The following is an 18,535-nucleotide window of genomic DNA, read 5'->3' as shown; positions in this document are numbered from 1 at the left end:
TGCTGAGAATGTGTGCTTTCCACTTTCCTCCACCTGAACATTCGGTTGGGGGGGGGGGGGGGGGACTCAGAGTTAAAATGGTAAAGCCCAGTGCGAAATATTCTGAATATTGACGCATGTATACTCTTAGCTGCCTATTGCGGAATGCCATTGTAGTATGGGGAGACACAAGGGGAAAGATGTTTCAGCGGTGATTCTAACATAAAAGGATTGGTCGCCACTTGGAGATGAATGTCTGCAACAGGGCTATGGTGTAGCAATCCCTGGTGATTGGCAGATACCAGTAGATCTGAAAGGAAAAAAAAACGTGCTGTGAGCAAGACAAACATAACAACATAACAAGATCAAAAGTTATAAGATAAAAAAGAAGAGGTTCTTATATTAGTATGCAAGGAAAAACATCAACATATTTTCGGGAAATATGTTAATTGTAATTTCTTGAAATCAAATTATGAGTATGAGTAATCCGTTACAATCTCCCCAACGCTTAATAACATTTGCTTTTAAGACAATAGCTTATTAACTTATCTTCACTTGTTTTAAAAATAATTATGTTGATGGTTTCCTTCCTCCAAATAATTCGCTGCTTTGTTTTTTTTTTTGTTTTTGTTACTAGCATGCAATGACTTTATTTAACATAGCTTCAAGGCGAATTATGAGTTATAAAATGCGTTTTATACAATAAATTCACCGAAATGAGTCTTATTTCAAATCGGTCTTCACTTTAGATGAAATACTGTATAACAAGATCTGGGACTTATCCAGTCATCTTTGCATTGATTAAAATTTGTATCTACCGGTCTTGTTAATAAATTAATCCCAATCCTATTATATTTTAATTTAAGACTTGAGTTCATTAATCTTATCATCTAATTAAAACTTCCTTTGATTTTTTTTGACGCACGAGAATGAAGCCTTCAAACCAAAAAAAATGACCATGACTGAACTAGAGAAAATGAGAGAAGAAATTCCTTTTTTGTACTGTAAAGCAAAGCTCTTCTCGCATTAGAACAATTGAATATAGATCAATTGATCTCTAAAGAAGATAGACTGAAAACAAAATATTTTGAAAACCTATTATCTAGTTCATGTTATTTAAGGTGCCAGTGACATTCAAACTAGTCTAAAAATTAAACAAAACTTAACGGCCTGACCCAGTGGAGAAAGATGGACGAAATTGACACCGTTTGAAAACATTTTGGTCTTTTTCACGAGAGGGTGGTTTATAATCTCAAAAAATCCTCTTTCCAAACGAGCTTATAATATTGAAAGGAAAGCTCCAGCGTAGTGCAAATTTGCTGTCTTGACATGAGAAAATTGACTTAAGGTTTTAGTCTGTAAATATAACTTTTATCTATAATCCTTTATAAAAGTTGCTATGTTCAAAGGTTGGAATTTGCCCTCCAAGCATTCGTTCACATGTTGCGCAAATTTTTGTAATGTTTTGTTGTTGATAAGCTTTAATTGGTGATTATTCCTGGTTAAAGATGTGTTTTATTTAGTCTAATGATTCCGGGCACAAAGCATGACTCGAGTTAGTTGCACAAGTCTCTCCGCAACTATTTAGCTTTCTTTTTTATCGGCAACTGTTGTGATCCTTGAAAGAATACATCATAATCATGAATGCCTTGTAGATTAAAAAAATAATAAAAATAAAAGTAATTGGTGATGCTTTTTCTAGGTGCCTTTCTAAAAGTGCGAACAACTTGTGCGTGGTTCGAGCTTGGGCTGATAAGAAAAGAACTGCATGAAAAGGGAAATTTTATAACCCAGTAAATCATTTCGAACTTGCTAACACATCCCAAAAAAACATCCATAGCTTTTTTTTTCGAGATTCCTAGACATCCATTTGTAAAGAAAGTTCGGTATTCACTATTTTTCAGAGTATCCTTATGTATCGAACCCGAAATGCCTTTGCAATTTGACGCCATCTAGTTAGTCTGTCGCAATCACTACGATTTCTTTAACAAAAAAATGAAAGAGACTGGTACGCCTGCTTCGGCAAAAATTATCTTTCGCTCGTTAATGTGCGTAAATCACTATTTTTTTTTTGCTTGATTAACTGTTGTTTATTTGAGATCAATAGCTTTATTGTCGAGAAATAATCACTAGTTTATGTTTCAATGCCGTACATTTTTTTTTTTTTTTAGTACAACCGGGTGAATACGTGTTATGCAAATATCTTGATTTTTGACTTTGGGCACCCTAAACGGATATTTTGGGGCTCCGCGAATACAATCATAATCAAATGAACCTAACACACAGTTTTGAGACCGGCACGATTTTCATTCGGCACATGAAAAACTGAGAAAAAAAGCTCCAAGAGGCAAAAGCAAGTAAGTTGCTACTTCAGCATCCTCATCGGACTTCTGTGTCATTAAACTTTAATAGTATAGTACTTGGACTGCCTATGCCCCTGCCGATTTTACGTTTACCAGACCAATAACTGACCTTCATTGAGACTGGCCATACATCCGGCGCAATGCGAGTCCTTTGATTCCACTTGATGACTTTGCAAGATAGCCGACGGTAAGAAATGACTGGGTAGATATGTGGTGGGGACAGATATGGGGTTTATATGACCTTGTCGGTACGCCGCTCTGTGAGGGCACTCTCTATAAATAAAGACGAGATAAAGAGATTTCCTTTAGTTCTCTACAATGAAAGAAATCTTCAAGAAAAAATAGAAGAGTGATATCACTATAAAGGAGCATGCATAATACTGAAAAAAGGTGATTTTTCTTAAAAGTATTGCTCTGTTTGCCATAAATCTAAAAAACATATAACCTCATGGCTGCTTCATATCGGGACTAATTCCAACTTGTTTCATATTCGTGTTATCATTTGCAAAAGCAAAGACTCTGGATCCCTGTACCTATTTCCGTTTGTTATATAAAAACGCGTTTGTATATAAGAGCTCGCCCACTAAAACGACTACGACTTTACAACAGGGCCTTGGGCGAAATGTGCTGTTTAACAAGTTATTATAAACAGTTGATTAAAACTGATGATTAGATATATTGTTGTGTTTGTTTCAATGGCGATTTCTTTTGTCTTTCTTAGTCCTGTCGCATTACTTTCTAGCTTTCTTTCTTAATAGCTTTCTTTCTTTAGCAACGGGATGATCCTAAAAAAGAGGCGAAATTGCATGTTGGATGTTATCTACCAAGAGTAAGGGCGATGTTAAAATTCTCAGTTGGATCTTGTTCTGCTATTAATAGTGTGTCTTATTAAGGCACTTTTTAAACTGACATTGTTAGTTTTACAAAATTGCTAGGTCACACTTTTGTAGGGGATTGCAGCCATTTGACTTAACTGCGAACACACAAACATAACCAAAAGGACAAATTAGAAAATAATTCATTACCATTTAAGGGATAACATAACAAGTGTTCTCAAAGTTCTCTACGTTCTTCGTACATAGTCCCCATTTACAACGTATTAAGCCTTCTTATCGAAAAACCTTTTATGCTTGCTAGAAAGAGGTATTATAATTTGTTCCCGCCTTTCGCTATGCCTAAACTTTTCTTAGGCAAACTGTTTATACGCTTTTTACGATGTTTTGTCTTTCGCTAGAAGAAAGAAGATGGTTTACCTCCTGCTCTTATAGTAATTCATTTTTCCCAAGTGCGTTTCCATTTCAAAAAGAGCTTTTGAGCACTGCGTTTTATGGCATTGTTTGGTTTAAAATAATTTAAAACTAATGGAATTTGAGTGGTAAAAATTTCAAATTTCAACTTAGAGCTCTTTGGAGTGGGAAGAGACAAAACGATACCGACTGTAAATTATAATCAAGTACTCCATCCGAAACCTGTGTTCCTGAAGCATAACTTAAGGTCTTCCCCCTATAATATAACTGTTTGTTGTTTAGTAGCAAGTTGCACCTACCTTTGCACTGGCAATATCCTGATTGAGTCCCTGAAGCCCTTTGCAAAGGGGTTGCTGTCGATTTTTAGACGTGTAATCTGCAATTTACGACATACAGAATTTTCGCTTGAGTCGCAACTACTTAATGAGACCATGCTTGGAGGTCTCGGTCTTGGTCGTGTAAAAGAAAGAAATTCTTGTTATTTATCACCCATGGAATTTTGTAAACCTAGTGGATAAAACAAAAGACCCAGACCCATTGACTGTTAAATAAGCTGCAGCCGAAATGAGATTAGGCTAGGTGGAACAACCCTGGATAGATGGGTTTAAAAAATAGGCTTCTTCATGCAACCCTACTGAGAAAATCAACAAATAAATACTTTTTCTTTAAATCCATACTATAATAATTAAACAATTTGGTATTGCTTGCTTTTCATGAAAGCCAATGATTCTCCATTTTGTCTATCGTGACCCACCCACTGCGGTTCTTATCCCGCCAAACTGTAAGAATATTTTGTTACACAGCTTAATGCGAGGAAAAAAACAGACGAGAACGCACTGGAACTATATGGAATAGTTGTAGCCAAAGTGTTTAAATCTTGTAGTTACGGGCATGTAGAGTGGCACACGATGAGAAAATGGCAACAGCAACAACAACATTTTGCTGACATATACTTACTAGAATAAACAGTGAAGAATGCTAGCAACAGCCAGTGAAAGTTCATTTCATCATTCACTTCTTACCAGTTGGTTTTGATATGCTGTCACGGCGATAAAACTTGTCTCAGGAAACTCGAACGTTTTTGCTTCTTTTGAATGAAGGTCAATCACTGAGGCTGTGTGATCACGTTTTCTGACAACGTGTACTCTTGGTTGGTATTTATGCATGGAGTTCAGAACAATCTGTTAAGACACAAAAAACGATAAATATTGCAACGAATAATGGAAGTGTATTTAAAAATAAACAACCCAATTAGACATACTTTTAAAAAGTCAGTGAAAAGGTAAAGAATAGTGGATATTTCACAGCTATGAAAAATACTGCAGCAGGAAAGATGTAAGAAAAATGGCAGCGGATGCACTTACTTTTCCCTGTTAAGAAAATTCCAACAAAAAGGAAAGTAAAGTTTGAGATCAGGTTTTTCATTGCCGTTAATTATGTTAAATATAAGGAGGCTTGTTTATTAATGCACGACACTGCGTCATGCTTCCAACTGAAAAAAAAAACCTTCAATCCGCAAAAAGTCAAGAAAAATTCCTCCTTTTATCAGAATTTACGATGGATATTCATTGAATAAGTATGAGTATGATTTTAAAATAGAACATTTTTAACGATGTAAGAAAAACTAAATAAAGGGATTCTTTGGCTAACAAACAGATATATCCATGCAACGCTAGGAAGCACAAGTTTCCTGCATCGGGGTAGTATATTAATGACTAAAAGTCGAATTTAAAGAGGAAATTATTAGTCCACTTTTTTTTCATACCAGCTGTTATTTTTATCTTATTCTTGTTCTTCTTTGTAAACTGGCAAAAATATAAAAAAAAAATCCGCGAGGAGATATTCTAGAGAGAACAGAGCAACCCCTTCCGACACAATCTCATCCGCTTTCAGAACGCCGCCCGTTATCTGTTGTGGGAACCGGCGGTGATATAGGGCGCGCCAACCAGATGCCGCAACCCCGTTCTACTAATTCTGCACGTAATCCAACGCACAGGACGAACTCGTGGAAACTAAATATACTTTATTCATATACATACTAATAACCTTTCTACTACCCTAAATGCATTTATATAGGACGACTTACATGTCCATTTTGGTCCGTAACGTTGTTGGTTAGTTTTACTTTCTCGAACGATATGATCTGTTTTAGCAGCTGCTCCCCAGTAAAAGGCGAATCTGGATGCATATAAAGTCTAACGGGAGCTGGTGGATCAGCTTTACCAGCCACAAGCCATGTTGAACGGTGATAGGCGTATCTGTAACGTTTGTCGTCAACAGGCACTATATCCATCAGAACCATGTAATTTGCATCTAGGCTGATACCGTTCAGTGATATTCTCAGGGTTGGAAACATCCGCCTTCAAAAGAATTTCGAAATAAATCATTCAAATATATGTATGTCCATGGTATTGCTTCCTTTCTTCTCTTGGTCGAGTCTAACTTTTTAGAAAGCTACTAAGTGTAAACGTATTTCCATAAAAACTGCTCTAATGCCTTCATTGGATGTCTTTACAACTTTGCAGCTATCTTTGGGTAGTTTTCAGTGCTCAGTAGTTGACATAACTCAGGGAATTAGGGCGACAAGAGTAGCAAAAGTAAGTTTCAATTGAAATAATAACATTTTGATAAAATAATTGGTAGACCTACTTAATTTGGCTTCTAAAGGAACAGTTATTTTCGAATTCAAGCCAGAACTAAGTGACAAATGTTAGCATTTCAATTTGGCAATGAAACTAATCATCTTCTAGTGTTTGAGAGTTAGAAGGCAGCAAATGTCAAGTTGTCGCTGAAAGGGATATAAACGATTTATAATATAAGACTATGAATCGTAAACTTTCGTGAGCATTTCTCAGCAATATAAATTGTTTGTCGAGACTTGAAGCTAACAATTCTTTGTTTTATTACAGTCATCCAACAGACACAGCGTTCTTCAAGGCCTCTTCAAGAAAGCAATACCCGGGAGGGTCTTTTCTAAGCGTTGGAGCGTTTGGCGAATGTTCCTTTTTTAAATTGAATAAAACAACTACATAACTTAACAAACAAGTGATTTCGAAAATCATTAATGCCTCGAGTAGCCCAGCTGGTAAACCTAAAGTAAAATATATGCTGTAGGCAAGACAAGAACCGCCACGTTGAAAATGGCCCACGCAATATAAATGAAAGTTATTTTTACTCGCCTAATTTGATTGTTTATGATATGTTTCGAGAAATAGAATCAGTCATATCGTTCCCGTGCTCTGTCGATGCTAGAGCAGGTTAAGATTGAAAAATTTAGATTCTATAGAGAATACCAGATCTGTAGTAGGCATAGATTATGAGAATGCTCCCTCGAGGAACATTGTGTGTATGGCATATTAGTCATATTGAGATGAATAGAGTTCAGTTCAAATGGGCCAAACATTGTTTGAGAAATTTCAATAAAAAGACAACTTAAACTTTTAACCAAGTACCGTATACAAAGTTTCCATTAAATACTGTTATAATTTCTTTTGTTCCATTCGTCAGCTTCATGACATATATTGAGAATGTTTTCTGAGACTTGTTTCATGCAATAGCAAACCATGAAACTCGTCCTGCCGAAATATCATCCGCAACCTACCGCACGCTTCATTTCATTTATTCCACGGTTTTTACCAATATCACTTTCAGGGGTTTAAGAATGAAAATTGTAACTAGTTAGATGGTTTCGTGAGTCATTTTGGATACTATCCACAATACCTGTCAATAAGCCAATAAATAAAACATGGTGTGAAGTATCCGAGTCGCTGCGGTCGCCTTTACAAAACAACTCAGTCATTTAGAACACATTATCACGAACGAAATACTTCGTTTCAAGTGTTTGGTTTTTCATCGCCACGATCGTTTATATCGGCGTCTTGCTAGAACAGACTGTAAAATGACGGTGTTGAATAAGACTTGGTAGCGTAAACATTTATCGTCACTGGTATGCCGCCTGCGGTCATCTTGGTAATGGCTTCCTTACAATTGTTCGCACGTTCGCAGTTCTTGACTGTTCTAACAAAAGTAGCCGTTGGTTTGAGAGTCATTAAACTATTCTTTAACTAGTCGGAGCCTCGTAAAACATCTCGAATCAACGACTGTTTTAGCGTTGCTAACAATACAAAGCAGTTGCAATCTTACCTTCCAGACTTTGTTATGATCATTTCTGTTCCCAATTCATTGAAGCGATCCCATAGATCGCGACTCTCTAAGGTAGCTGTGACAGTTTCTACATCTTCAGCAACTTCAGAAGCAGAGGAAGGTCCATCTATAGCGTCATCAGTACTGATTTCCCCGCAGGATCTGAGCCTCTTTGAAGAAGTTTCACCAAGCACAGGGACATCTTCAATGGCACATGGTTTCTTCCTCTTAGCATCGTCTCCTCCTGAAGATGGCAAATAAGAAAGTTTGGAAAACGTTAAAATCATGTTATAGTCGCTTCATTGAGAAATGGAGTCTAAACGTACGTGATTGCCACCTTTTCCTACAAATTGCAACGGTGATATTAACGTGAGCGATGAGAGTCAGTCTATTCAGTTTAACGACTGTCCTCAGTTAAGACTACCCTTCAAGTTGACTACAGTGCCAAAGATTTCAAATGAAAATACATGCTTAGTTCTGGAGATGAGCTCCAAATTCTTCAAAATCGTTTCTTCTAATACTAGTCTTTACAAACAATAGTTTAGCCTGAATGATAAGAAATGAACAGAAATGACAGCAGCAGAATATTGGAAGTACCGTTTTCATCCGTAGCCATCAAAGACGCAATCGAGAACGCTGTAGCTTTGGATGAGAGGTGTGACTGTGCATTGCGTGTATCATAGCATTCTGCCATAGCGCCCAAGTCTATTTACAGTTTTCTAAATCCTTCATCTCACCCACTGTTGTCTCCAAACAAGTCATAAACAGCAATTAAAGGAACTGTTGATTGGATCTTGGCTTATGCGTCGTGTAAGCCAATCAAAACTAACGCGGTGAAACTGAAACACTGTTGAGACTTAGGCACACTAAATACTTATAATTCAAATATTGGTTTGTGGGTGGTAGTGGGCAGTGTTGCTGAAAGTGTGTTTTGTGAAAAGAATGGATTCCTTATAATGTACGGTTTAATTTGAGGAGCGCTGAATGTTCGTGTAACGTAAAGGGACTAAATCACGCACATTCCCAAAAGGTCTAGACAATTTGACATTAGAATTCGTTATCATACTCTGCCATCACCTTAGTGACCTGTCCTGTTGGACGACGAGGTAACAATGCACAGGACAGGCTAGTGCAAGAAGCACTATAACTGCGTAAATTTGCCCCTATAAATGATTACTTACACAGAATGCATGAAATGCATAATAAATATTACGAATTTTATATGACATGAAGTACAATAGTGAATGTTGTCGCAGGCCCGTGGAGATAAACAAAAAAACTGGAACATTCCTTGAAGTTTCAGATATTTCCTGTCATGTGCACCTTGTCGTCTTAACTGTGCAATTGTTAATGAACGCCAGCAATGTAACATACGTTGGTATTTGACTAGTGCCGGCTGTAACACTCCGTTCGGATGGCCTAACAACAAGTTTGTCAACTTAATGAAGAAAATCGCGCCTTCATGTATGAGGACAGTTAAAACGCCAAATAGACAGGTTTTGGTTTTAAAAGAAGACGTTGTCGGTTGAATTAAATGTTTCATTTTTTCCGTCTAGAGAGGTATTTAAGCCGTTACAGTTGTTCTCGGTTCTGTTTACACAAATACAATGCAGTCCAACACTACGGGTATGTACTTACCATTTTATCAGCCTGCGACACTGGTCGTAAACGCAGTTTCCTGAGCAATATGCAATAATCCAAGGCCAAATGACTATAAGACTTAATCAACACCTTTTAGGGGTACATCCTTGATCATCTTAGAATAATGCATCTAATCTTCAGTGATTCCACAATTTGGAATTCGCTTTCTAAAAAAACGTTTCGGGTTTCCATACAGAACGATAAATGAAAGAGTTGCATTGCTTCCACGAACACGATCGCTTTTTGATATCATGAACTCAGTGATCCTATTTACGTAGCACCTGCTGGTTGAGTTTCTGGTATAAACAGAAGAGTTCATGAAAGAGAAGATGAGAAAAGTGTTGACAACATGATACATAGTTAGTTTACGGACATCTGTTGTTCCAGATATCGACAAACTGATAAATTAATAGCATTTCCGATTCGCATTTTAATCGAATACCGCCAAAAACTACCAAATGTGTCAAAACGAAAAGGGGTCGCATTGCCTTAGGAATGTATAAGGGATAATTAAACGAAAAACAATTCCCCTGTTTATAGCCCTGAATAAATTTTGTCAACAAACGTTCCCGAGTAATCTTTGCATCACTTCAATACTTGGAATGTTATCTTTGTTGCTATTATGGAATCACCACGTTGACATCGATAATTGCTGAATTGAAGAACGTTTTCGTCAAATGATACGCATTTTTCCGGCGGTTTCTCCTCATTGTGAAAGTTTCGATAAACACAAACAGTAATAGGGGAAGTTGTTCGCAGAAACAACAAGCTGTATGCCCCATTGCTGTATTTAATCCAGAAATCCTTTTAACGCAAATCACTTTATCCAAAGCCATTGGTTGAAGTTTGATAAGACACTGGGTGGTGACATTTTCTGAATACTTTTCCCGAGGCTATGTCGCGCTGCAGAGTTATCTTTGTTTTTCGAGGAAAGAGAATGACAGCCTCGGAAACACTTGCATTGATTACTGACAGAGAATCTTTTTTCTTAAATGATCACAGTACATAACATATTTCTTTGATTGCTTTTGTTTGACTCGGTCATCTTGAATGGGTCAAGCGCATCCTTTCCGAAAACGGAATTCAATTTTTCGACCCCGGAGTAAATGTCGACGTCCGATTGTCGCAAGACCTTCAACACCGACTCAAAAAAATCGGTGCTAACATCGTAAAATAACATTTATTTTGGATGGTCTTAACATGACCACTTAGGAAAATCGGCTTATCTTATTAGTTTTTCACGGGTCTTAAGTTGCAAATTAAGGCAGGATGTGACAAGCATAGGTGTCTAGCAAAAATTTGTAATCGGGTATTAACTGACGATGTAACATCGGCTTCTAAACAGCAATACATGAACATCGTCACGCTTTTCCCGTTCGGTCTGTTCAATCAAAGAATTAAAAAAAATGAAAAGAACACCCACGGAAACGTTTGGAATATGGCAGGACAGCCGTTGTTTTGTGACGATTTTTAATTATTAAATAATGAGTAGCAAAAATAGACTTAATAGATAAATTAGTAAACAAATAAATTAATTTATAAATTAATTAATAAGAAGGTAAATAAATGCATAAATAGAGAAATAGTGCAAGTTAATTCACCAAGCACATATTTTTGAACGATAGTAAGTATTTTAATTAATTTAGACGAGAGAAACCAAGTAAACAAACAGTGAAGATTTATTACTGAACTAACCTCTGGCCCTGGATAAAAAGTTAGCCCGCTGGCCCGATGAGAGCCAGGTAACCCCATACCTGACCATCTGTTCTCAATTGCCCTGTCGTGATAGCCACGCATTTTCTCTTATCAGTACATCTCAGCCGATTCCAGCCGTCGGTGGCATCCTCAATGTGCCGCTATTCCCGTGACATGGGGTTATCGCTGTATCTTTTGGGCTTCTGTTCACAGCTTATATTAAGATCATTTTACCAGATTATTAAAATGGATAATCTGTTCGAATATTCGGCCGAGTGTGCATGTAGGCAGCGGCACATGCTGTTGTTGTCCTGTGTTAGATGTTCGACTGACGTCTCAATAAGCCTTTCAACCCACATTGAATGGTTCTCACGCCTTTCAGATAGACATCCATTACGAATTAACTTTCGGAGCAAACCATTCGGCACTCAACACTTGATAACAAACTGTGTTGATGTAAAGGTGCTGACAGTATACCATTCTTATATTGCATTGGCATATTTAGAGTTGCAAATCGCTGCACCGTGAATGTCCTTAAAATAGAACTGGGCTAAATGATAATCTTAACACTAAGCTTAAGTGTCAACATGAAATCCCTTTTTTGCAACTCGAAGGAACCATTAACCCTAGCCACTATGTCAACATAACTCCATTCTCTTTGAGTTTTCTTGTGCTCATTGCATTTCTTGTCAGTACTCGCAGGGAGAATCTCTCGGATCACACTGAGACAATTTTCGTACTGATGATCGCTCCTTCAACTCTTCTAACTTGTAAGCCTGGTTTCTTGTTTATCGCGCTGGAAGAAATTAGATCTTGGTCACTCTTGGGGCTTGAAGGGTTAGATATAGATTGCAAGATAAGGCAGAGAATGATTGAAATACTTGAAAATGAAAATTTCTCAAGGCAAAGGAAAGCATGCTCCTCGCAAATCCCTTCTTAAAGGACAATGCATCCATTTTTAATTTGAAAAAATAGTTGTTTGCCAACTTGGGACATTTATTGTTTTAATAACGCAATAGCAAAAAAAGCTTTCCCGCCATTCGAACACCTTTCAGTACATCTCAACGGTCATCTTTAGTCCCAAATTGAAATTTGTTCCAGAGGGACTGAGTTGAGGTATCTCTGCTTTGATACCGGAGAGGGAGATAATAATGTTTTTTTTTTTTCGTTCTCAGTAAAGTCTGAATATTACAACCCCTGCATTTATAGCCCTTAAAAACGTACACCAAACTCAAAAAAACAGAGCAACAAATCATTTAATTATCTCTTGTCATTTTAAATTACTTGATGAACGCCGTTTATCATTCTTTTTACAATCGTTATCTACCAAATATAAAACTGACAATGAATATGTAACTTGGCATAAAAGAAGTTAAGAAATTATAAGCAAAAGAGACTGTCAGAAAGGCGGTTGATGTCATTCTTGAGTGAATTATCTTTATTAAATAAAATTTCTTACAATTATCTTCTAAAATGGTAATTTGGAATGGTGAAGATCTAGAAACCGACTGCGGGAACACATTACTTTTTTAGCAACACAAGGAACAAGCAATAGAGAAAATATATCGACGATTATCCACAACTCTTGCTTAAACTGGTCTATAAGACCTACTGCTACCTGCTCATAAAGAGGACTTTTACATGTATACTCGAATAACAAACACGAGACAATGAAATATGTTAAGTTTCTTGAACTGAACATTTTTATATAGAAAGATGCAGGAAGTTCTATTTAAATATACATACATTTTATATGTCAATTGCGTATTGTTGGTGACGAAATATGCTGAACATAGGGCAAACGTTTGAAGTTGATAGACTCGCCATGAACTTCGAAATAACGAGTTTCTAAAGATTGATTGACAAATTCAGTATCTGAAATTCTCTTAACTTAGGAACTTGGGTAAATTTTTCTTTATGAAAGACCAAACAAAAGCCTGAAACCCTGAGGAGAAAGATGTAAAAGGAAAGGGATGAAATAGGACGGGCTCCTGGACGCAAACCCAGGAACAGAGATACACCGGAAAGAATTGTGTGGTTTTGCGTGCCTCTCGACATTAAGGGGAGAGCTGAACCAAGCAAGACACGATTGACGAGATCGCTATTCTCGTCATTCTGACTTGGCAGCTTCTCGATCTTACGGAGAAGTCTCACTTCTCGCCTTTAAATAGCTTTATAGCTTAAAAGAATGGTAACGTTGAGCTCGGAAACTCTCCGTGGACACTGTAAGGTGGCAGCGAAGGTACGTCCAATGTTCCCACGGGCTTCGGTGAAGCAAACGTCGGCGACAGTAAATTCGGTAAACTTTGCTGGCGAAATGCACTCAGGACTCCCGTAAACGGTAGTCTTGGAATACCTGGAGATGGTGGTGGTAAACAGCCTTGAAAGAAATAAGAAAGGAAAAAGCATTAAGACTGGAGAAGAAAACACGGTAGAGTTTTTTCCCTTACACGATATTGTAAGGTAAAAATCTCAGATCCCCCAAAGCACGGGAGCTAAAATTAGACCTAAGGCCAGTGTTAGGTTTCTACTGCAGTTCGCCATCCAAACACTACTGCCCCTTGATATTCTGTTTTCAGTAACATGGCCCATTTTTAGTGGCGAATACATTGTCCTAGTGCACTTGTGCTATCAATAAAATGACAGAATAGCTTTTCATAAAGGAATTGAGGCCAACTATTTATGAACAGATTGAGCTAAGCATTAGGTTTCACTTGCACGTATCTACATGAACTGAACCAGAAGCGGGTGCGATGTTTACTATAAATTAAGAACTTTCCAGAATTTTTATCGCACCTAGAAACTGTGCTAGAAAATATTAAAATATAACCAAAAAATTAATTTGTTCATAAAATATTTCCATTTTTTCCGCATTGTTAAAGAGCATGCATTTTTGCAATAACGACAACGAAGAACAGTATCCCACCCAGAAGCACTTCTTGAACGTTTCCAAAGAAGGAATAAGTTTTCAGGATTTCAGGATTTCCGAGATCACAGTGCAATAAAAAAATGTGAACAAAGACCAGAAAATACACTTGGCAACCAAAAACAAGTGACATTATCAAACTTCTTTGTTAAATGTTGCAAACGCACTTTTTTGCAACTATATTATTAATTGTTCAGTTGAATTTGAAATACAAAGGATAAATAAAAAAGACAAGTGTGTGAGAAATGCCACCTTTCAGAAAATACGGTTTTGTAAGATTTGAATAATAATATTGCAGGTTCTGAAGCAAGATATCACTGATTCAGTTACTGGCAAAGACGCTTTCTCCTATATCTTGCAAACTGCAATTTTGCACTTTTATCCTCCGACTTTTATATCCGTTACTCTTACACTTTTATCTCCCTCACAACTTAAAATATCCCTAGACGTAAAAAATGACATCTGAAGAGTAACAAGGAAATATTCTCTTGGATCACAATCACGAGTCACCCATACAGTGACTGCATATATACTCTATCGATAATTAAAAGGTTTCACTTTCTTTCTTTCAATGGGTAAGCAGAGAAAGCCGATATAAGTATATTGCGGTAAGAAAATAAAACTAAGATAATCTATTTTTCGTCGATTCATTCAATTGATACCACCCATAAGGGTAATTTGGAAAGTTTCATCAAAGTAACATGTTGCGAAGAATAAATTTCTCATGTTTACTTTTTCTTTGTTTTGTTTGTTTGATTGTTTGTTTGTTTATTTGCATGTATCTGTGTTTGCATCCTTCAGTTGTTTGTTGATTCTGCATGAAAAACGGACATATGTAGACATCCAATGAGTTCATGTTTGTCGAATCTTTGCGTTTACTTTGCACACATCGATAGTCACCTGATTGAAAGAAAGACGCCTTGTCCTGCGATCTACAGCCCATCTTGGGTAACTGGTATCTGCTGTTAACGCCCAGCTGTGGTATAAGCGGGAAAGGAACAGAAGGGTACATCGGGTCTGGAATCATCGTATGTGGATAGCTGTCGTGAAAACAGTCCCTAGAAGAAGAAAAAATAAATAAATTCAAATTAGAGTATTAATTCGAGTATTGCCGCCGCGTAGGCGGTACATGGTGACCCAGAGGGAAACGTTATTATAAAGTAGTTTTAGGTCATTTTTTTAAAAAAAAACGGAGTGCTGTTTGATTTGATCGCAGCTAATTCTACATGAATCCGAAATCTAACCGAGTGTCTTGTTTGATTTCCTCATACATGTATGGGTGTCTTGTCTTAGTTATTTCATGTTTTAGCACCGAAAAAGAAAAAGACTGCGAAAAAGGATAAAGGGATCGGAGACAAAAACTGTGGAGTGAATAACAAATTGCCAAGGGATGACTTTTACGGAAGAGCATAACTTTTCTGAACAATTAACCACAATTTGAATTCCCGAAGGCTATTGAACAAAGCAGAAGTGGTTAGTTAGCAAACCCAGTACTCGATTGTCTGACCAAAGTTCCACCCACCTTTCTACTGGAATAAGACGTGATGAGTCCCGGAAACCTTTGGCAAATGGATTGCTGTCTATTTTTAATCGTGTGATCTACAGAACGGAAAATAATAGACGGAACTCTAGTAGTTATCAAACTTATCATTAGGTAAGTATCACGCAAAAGGGAACTGACAGCGATGACTGAAAAAAGCCTATGAATGTGTGGTTTTAAGGAACCACATCCGTTTTTATATTTTCTAGATTTATTTTGAAACATATTTCCGATCACGATCCAGTCCTGTTATTTTTTTGTCGTTCCTTTCTTAATACATTTAAAGTGTATCTTAACTTGACACAAAACTGACTTAATTTTATTTATCGTTTTGTTCATTAAATAAACGACATTTGTTGAATTACGTTATAGAAGCAACAGTTACATTTATTTTCTATGTTAGAAAGCAACCATATTTCCATTTGTTGCAAAAAAGCTAAGCTGGGAAGGCTCTGGGAATAGACTGGTGATGTTGCATGCGCTTGTCCTAATTAAATGATAATTCAATTAAAGTTAAACCATGGGCTTTCTTGTTATTCCATTATTCGCCTGTTTCTCAAAGGGAGCCGAAGAACTGAAAATTGTAATTGTAAACTGCTAACTGGAAACATGAAAGATTTAGTAAAGCACATTGCCTGAACTGACTTACCAGCTGATTTTGGTACGCAGTTACTCCAATGAAATTTGTCTCTGCAAAAGTGAAGGTTTTCATCTCCTCGGACTTGAGATTAATTACAGAGGCTGTGTGGTCACGTTTACGAATGATATGCACTCTGGGCTGATATTTATGCATGGAATTTAGAATGAGCTGAAAGAATAGAAAATAGGAGATATCAACAAGACAGTATATGAAACAATAGGTAACTAAATTATGAATAGATAGATAGCAGGAACAGTGGAGTGTTTTTCCCAACATACTCGAGTTGTGTAATGTGTAAATGACCGAAAGAACCAAAACTGGGTCACTTGGCCGTGAGTTCAGGCGTTAGTAAAAAAAAAAAAGTTGGAAGCAGCTTCATTGCATTAGATCTATCTGCTCTGGCGTCCCAATGGTGAAGATGCTAGAAAGAGCTCCATGATTTTTCTTTCGTTTTGTAAAACCTGGAAGTGGAAACGAAATTAAAGAAAGAATCCAAATTTTATCTGTGGATATTTTAGAACAAATAAACTAGTTAGACTTAGGGCGGTTAATGCTGGAAGGTGATACCGTCTATAACTTACATGCCCATTACGGTCGCCATCGTTGTTGGTTAGTTTTACTTTCTCGAACGATATGATCTGCTTTAACAGCTGCTCCCCAGTAAAAGGCGAATCTGGATGCATATAAAGTCTAACGGGAGCTGGTGGATCAGCTTTACCAGCCACAAGCCATGTTGAACGGTGGTAGGCGTATCTGTAGCGTTTGTCGTCAACAGGCACTATATCCATCAAAACCATGTAATTTGCTTTAGGGTTGACGCCGTTTACGGATATTCTTAGTGTGGGGAACATTCGTCTGCAAGAAAAAAAGAAGCCAAAATCCTGTCAGGATGATATACAGTTATTTGCAGAAGGGCCGGAAAGTTACGGGTCTGGCAAATGAAATCATCGAGATTGTGACTTTACATCACTTATCAGGTGACAAGTCATAACTTTCGGTTCGGTAGTTTGTTTGCGTGAATGAGCTAATTCACACCGTGGGAAACTTTAATAGGAAAAATGTTGTCTGTTTATGCAAAAGTAAAGAAGCTGTTTACAAAACAGCTCTTATCTTTTTAACAACTTTGACTTCCGGCACCGATTTATTAGCGGTTAGTGCAAGGATCAGTTGGTGGTACAACGCAAAACGCAAACGCTTTTTCCAGGTTAGTTAGACATTCCAACAGATGCTTCGGGATGCTTCACCTTCCAGCCTTGGTAATGATCATTTCAGTTCCTAGTTCACTGAATCGTTCCCATAACTCTTTTCCTTCCAGGTCAACGGTTATGTTTCTCAACTCGTCCTTGGCAGGGTTTTCGAACACTTCGCCGCCTTCTTCATCATCGGTGGCTACTTCGCTTGATGACGATTTCATCCTCTTGGCTGGTGGCGGTTGAGCACTTTCGTCTTCGGAAGCACTTTCTTTGTCCTTCGGAGACTCTCTTGGGTCTAAATACCAGAACAAAAATATCAGTCTGTAAGACAATCATTCGCGCATTTACGTTTTGTTGTGGAACACTTTGAAATGTCCCGCTAAGACACTCAAAATTTGCGCCACTTTGTTAGAATCTCAAAACGGATGACTTAACAGATAAGTGTGTCAAAATACTACTAGCATCGGTTTTACTCACTTACCAAAATCGCTTCGATCATCTCTGGAAGACATCAGAGAAGCTATGGAGAAAGCATTAGCCTTCAATGAGAGTGAAGGTGAAGACTCCATTACGACTTGTTGTATACTCCACAGACGCTGCGTTCGTTTGTCGCACCCGGTTCACGCAAGCTGCTAAGTTCTTTGGCAAACAGGCAATAAACAGCAATTAATACTTCGATGACAGCCCAGGTATTTGTCAATAGTGAAAAGCACTGGGACGAGACCTTATCCCAGAATAGAACGTCAAATGCCACTCATTTTGATACTCGACACGTCACTGTACATACGGAACTTATTTAGTGAATTCACGATGGAGATGAAAAAAAAACAACAACAACAAACTTTTCTTGATTTTGCTGTCAGCAGGTTGTTTTGCCTGCAATAATGGTGTAGCAGCCTTCAATTTGTGAAAGATTAAAAGTCATTATCATTTTATAAATTTGTTTATATATTTTTTTTTTCAGCAGTGTTGAAGAAAAATAAATTGGCGACCCTCACGTAAGCCACATTGTCAGCGATTTTTACCTTTTTTCACTCATGATTTACAAATTGTACAGCATCGCACCAAACATGTTTCCTTGCGACACCTCCAAGGTGAATTTAAATTTGTGCGTTCGTTCACGAAAGGTTTGTGTTAAGCGGGGCTGAGAGGCAAGATTAGACCTCTC

General features: G+C 37.4%; 2 protein-coding genes across 2 annotated transcripts; both read right to left on the bottom strand.

Annotated features, from left to right (window-relative positions):
- Positions 1–18: 18 nt before the first annotated feature.
- Positions 19–8,813, bottom strand: LOC144655662 (T-box transcription factor TBX20-like). Its single transcript, XM_078515956.1, has 7 exons — positions 8,330–8,813; positions 7,733–7,976; positions 5,676–5,949; positions 4,612–4,770; positions 3,889–3,965; positions 2,452–2,615; positions 19–289 (listed from the first exon to the last, which is right to left on the bottom strand). Exons 1-7 carry the CDS (start codon positions 8,424–8,426, stop codon positions 135–137), a joined length of 1,170 nt encoding a protein of 389 aa, XP_078372082.1. The 5' UTR covers positions 8,427–8,813; the 3' UTR covers positions 19–134.
- A 3,492-nt stretch (positions 8,814–12,305) lies between these two features.
- LOC144655661 (T-box transcription factor TBX20-like) lies at positions 12,306–18,043 on the bottom strand. Its single transcript, XM_078515955.1, has 7 exons — positions 17,849–18,043; positions 17,419–17,662; positions 16,756–17,029; positions 16,184–16,342; positions 15,517–15,593; positions 14,895–15,052; positions 12,306–13,448 (listed from the first exon to the last, which is right to left on the bottom strand). Exons 1-7 carry the CDS (start codon positions 17,934–17,936, stop codon positions 13,249–13,251), a joined length of 1,200 nt encoding a protein of 399 aa, XP_078372081.1. The 5' UTR covers positions 17,937–18,043; the 3' UTR covers positions 12,306–13,248.
- Between the last annotated feature and the right edge of the window lie 492 nt (positions 18,044–18,535).

Source organism: Oculina patagonica, chromosome 5 (assembly GCF_052425735.1).
Source record: "Oculina patagonica isolate OP01 chromosome 5, crgOcupat, whole genome shotgun sequence".
NCBI lineage: Eukaryota > Metazoa > Cnidaria > Anthozoa > Scleractinia > Oculinidae > Oculina > Oculina patagonica.
The sequence above is the reverse complement of the archived record's forward strand: the minus strand, read 5'-3'. Positions and strand labels throughout refer to the sequence as shown.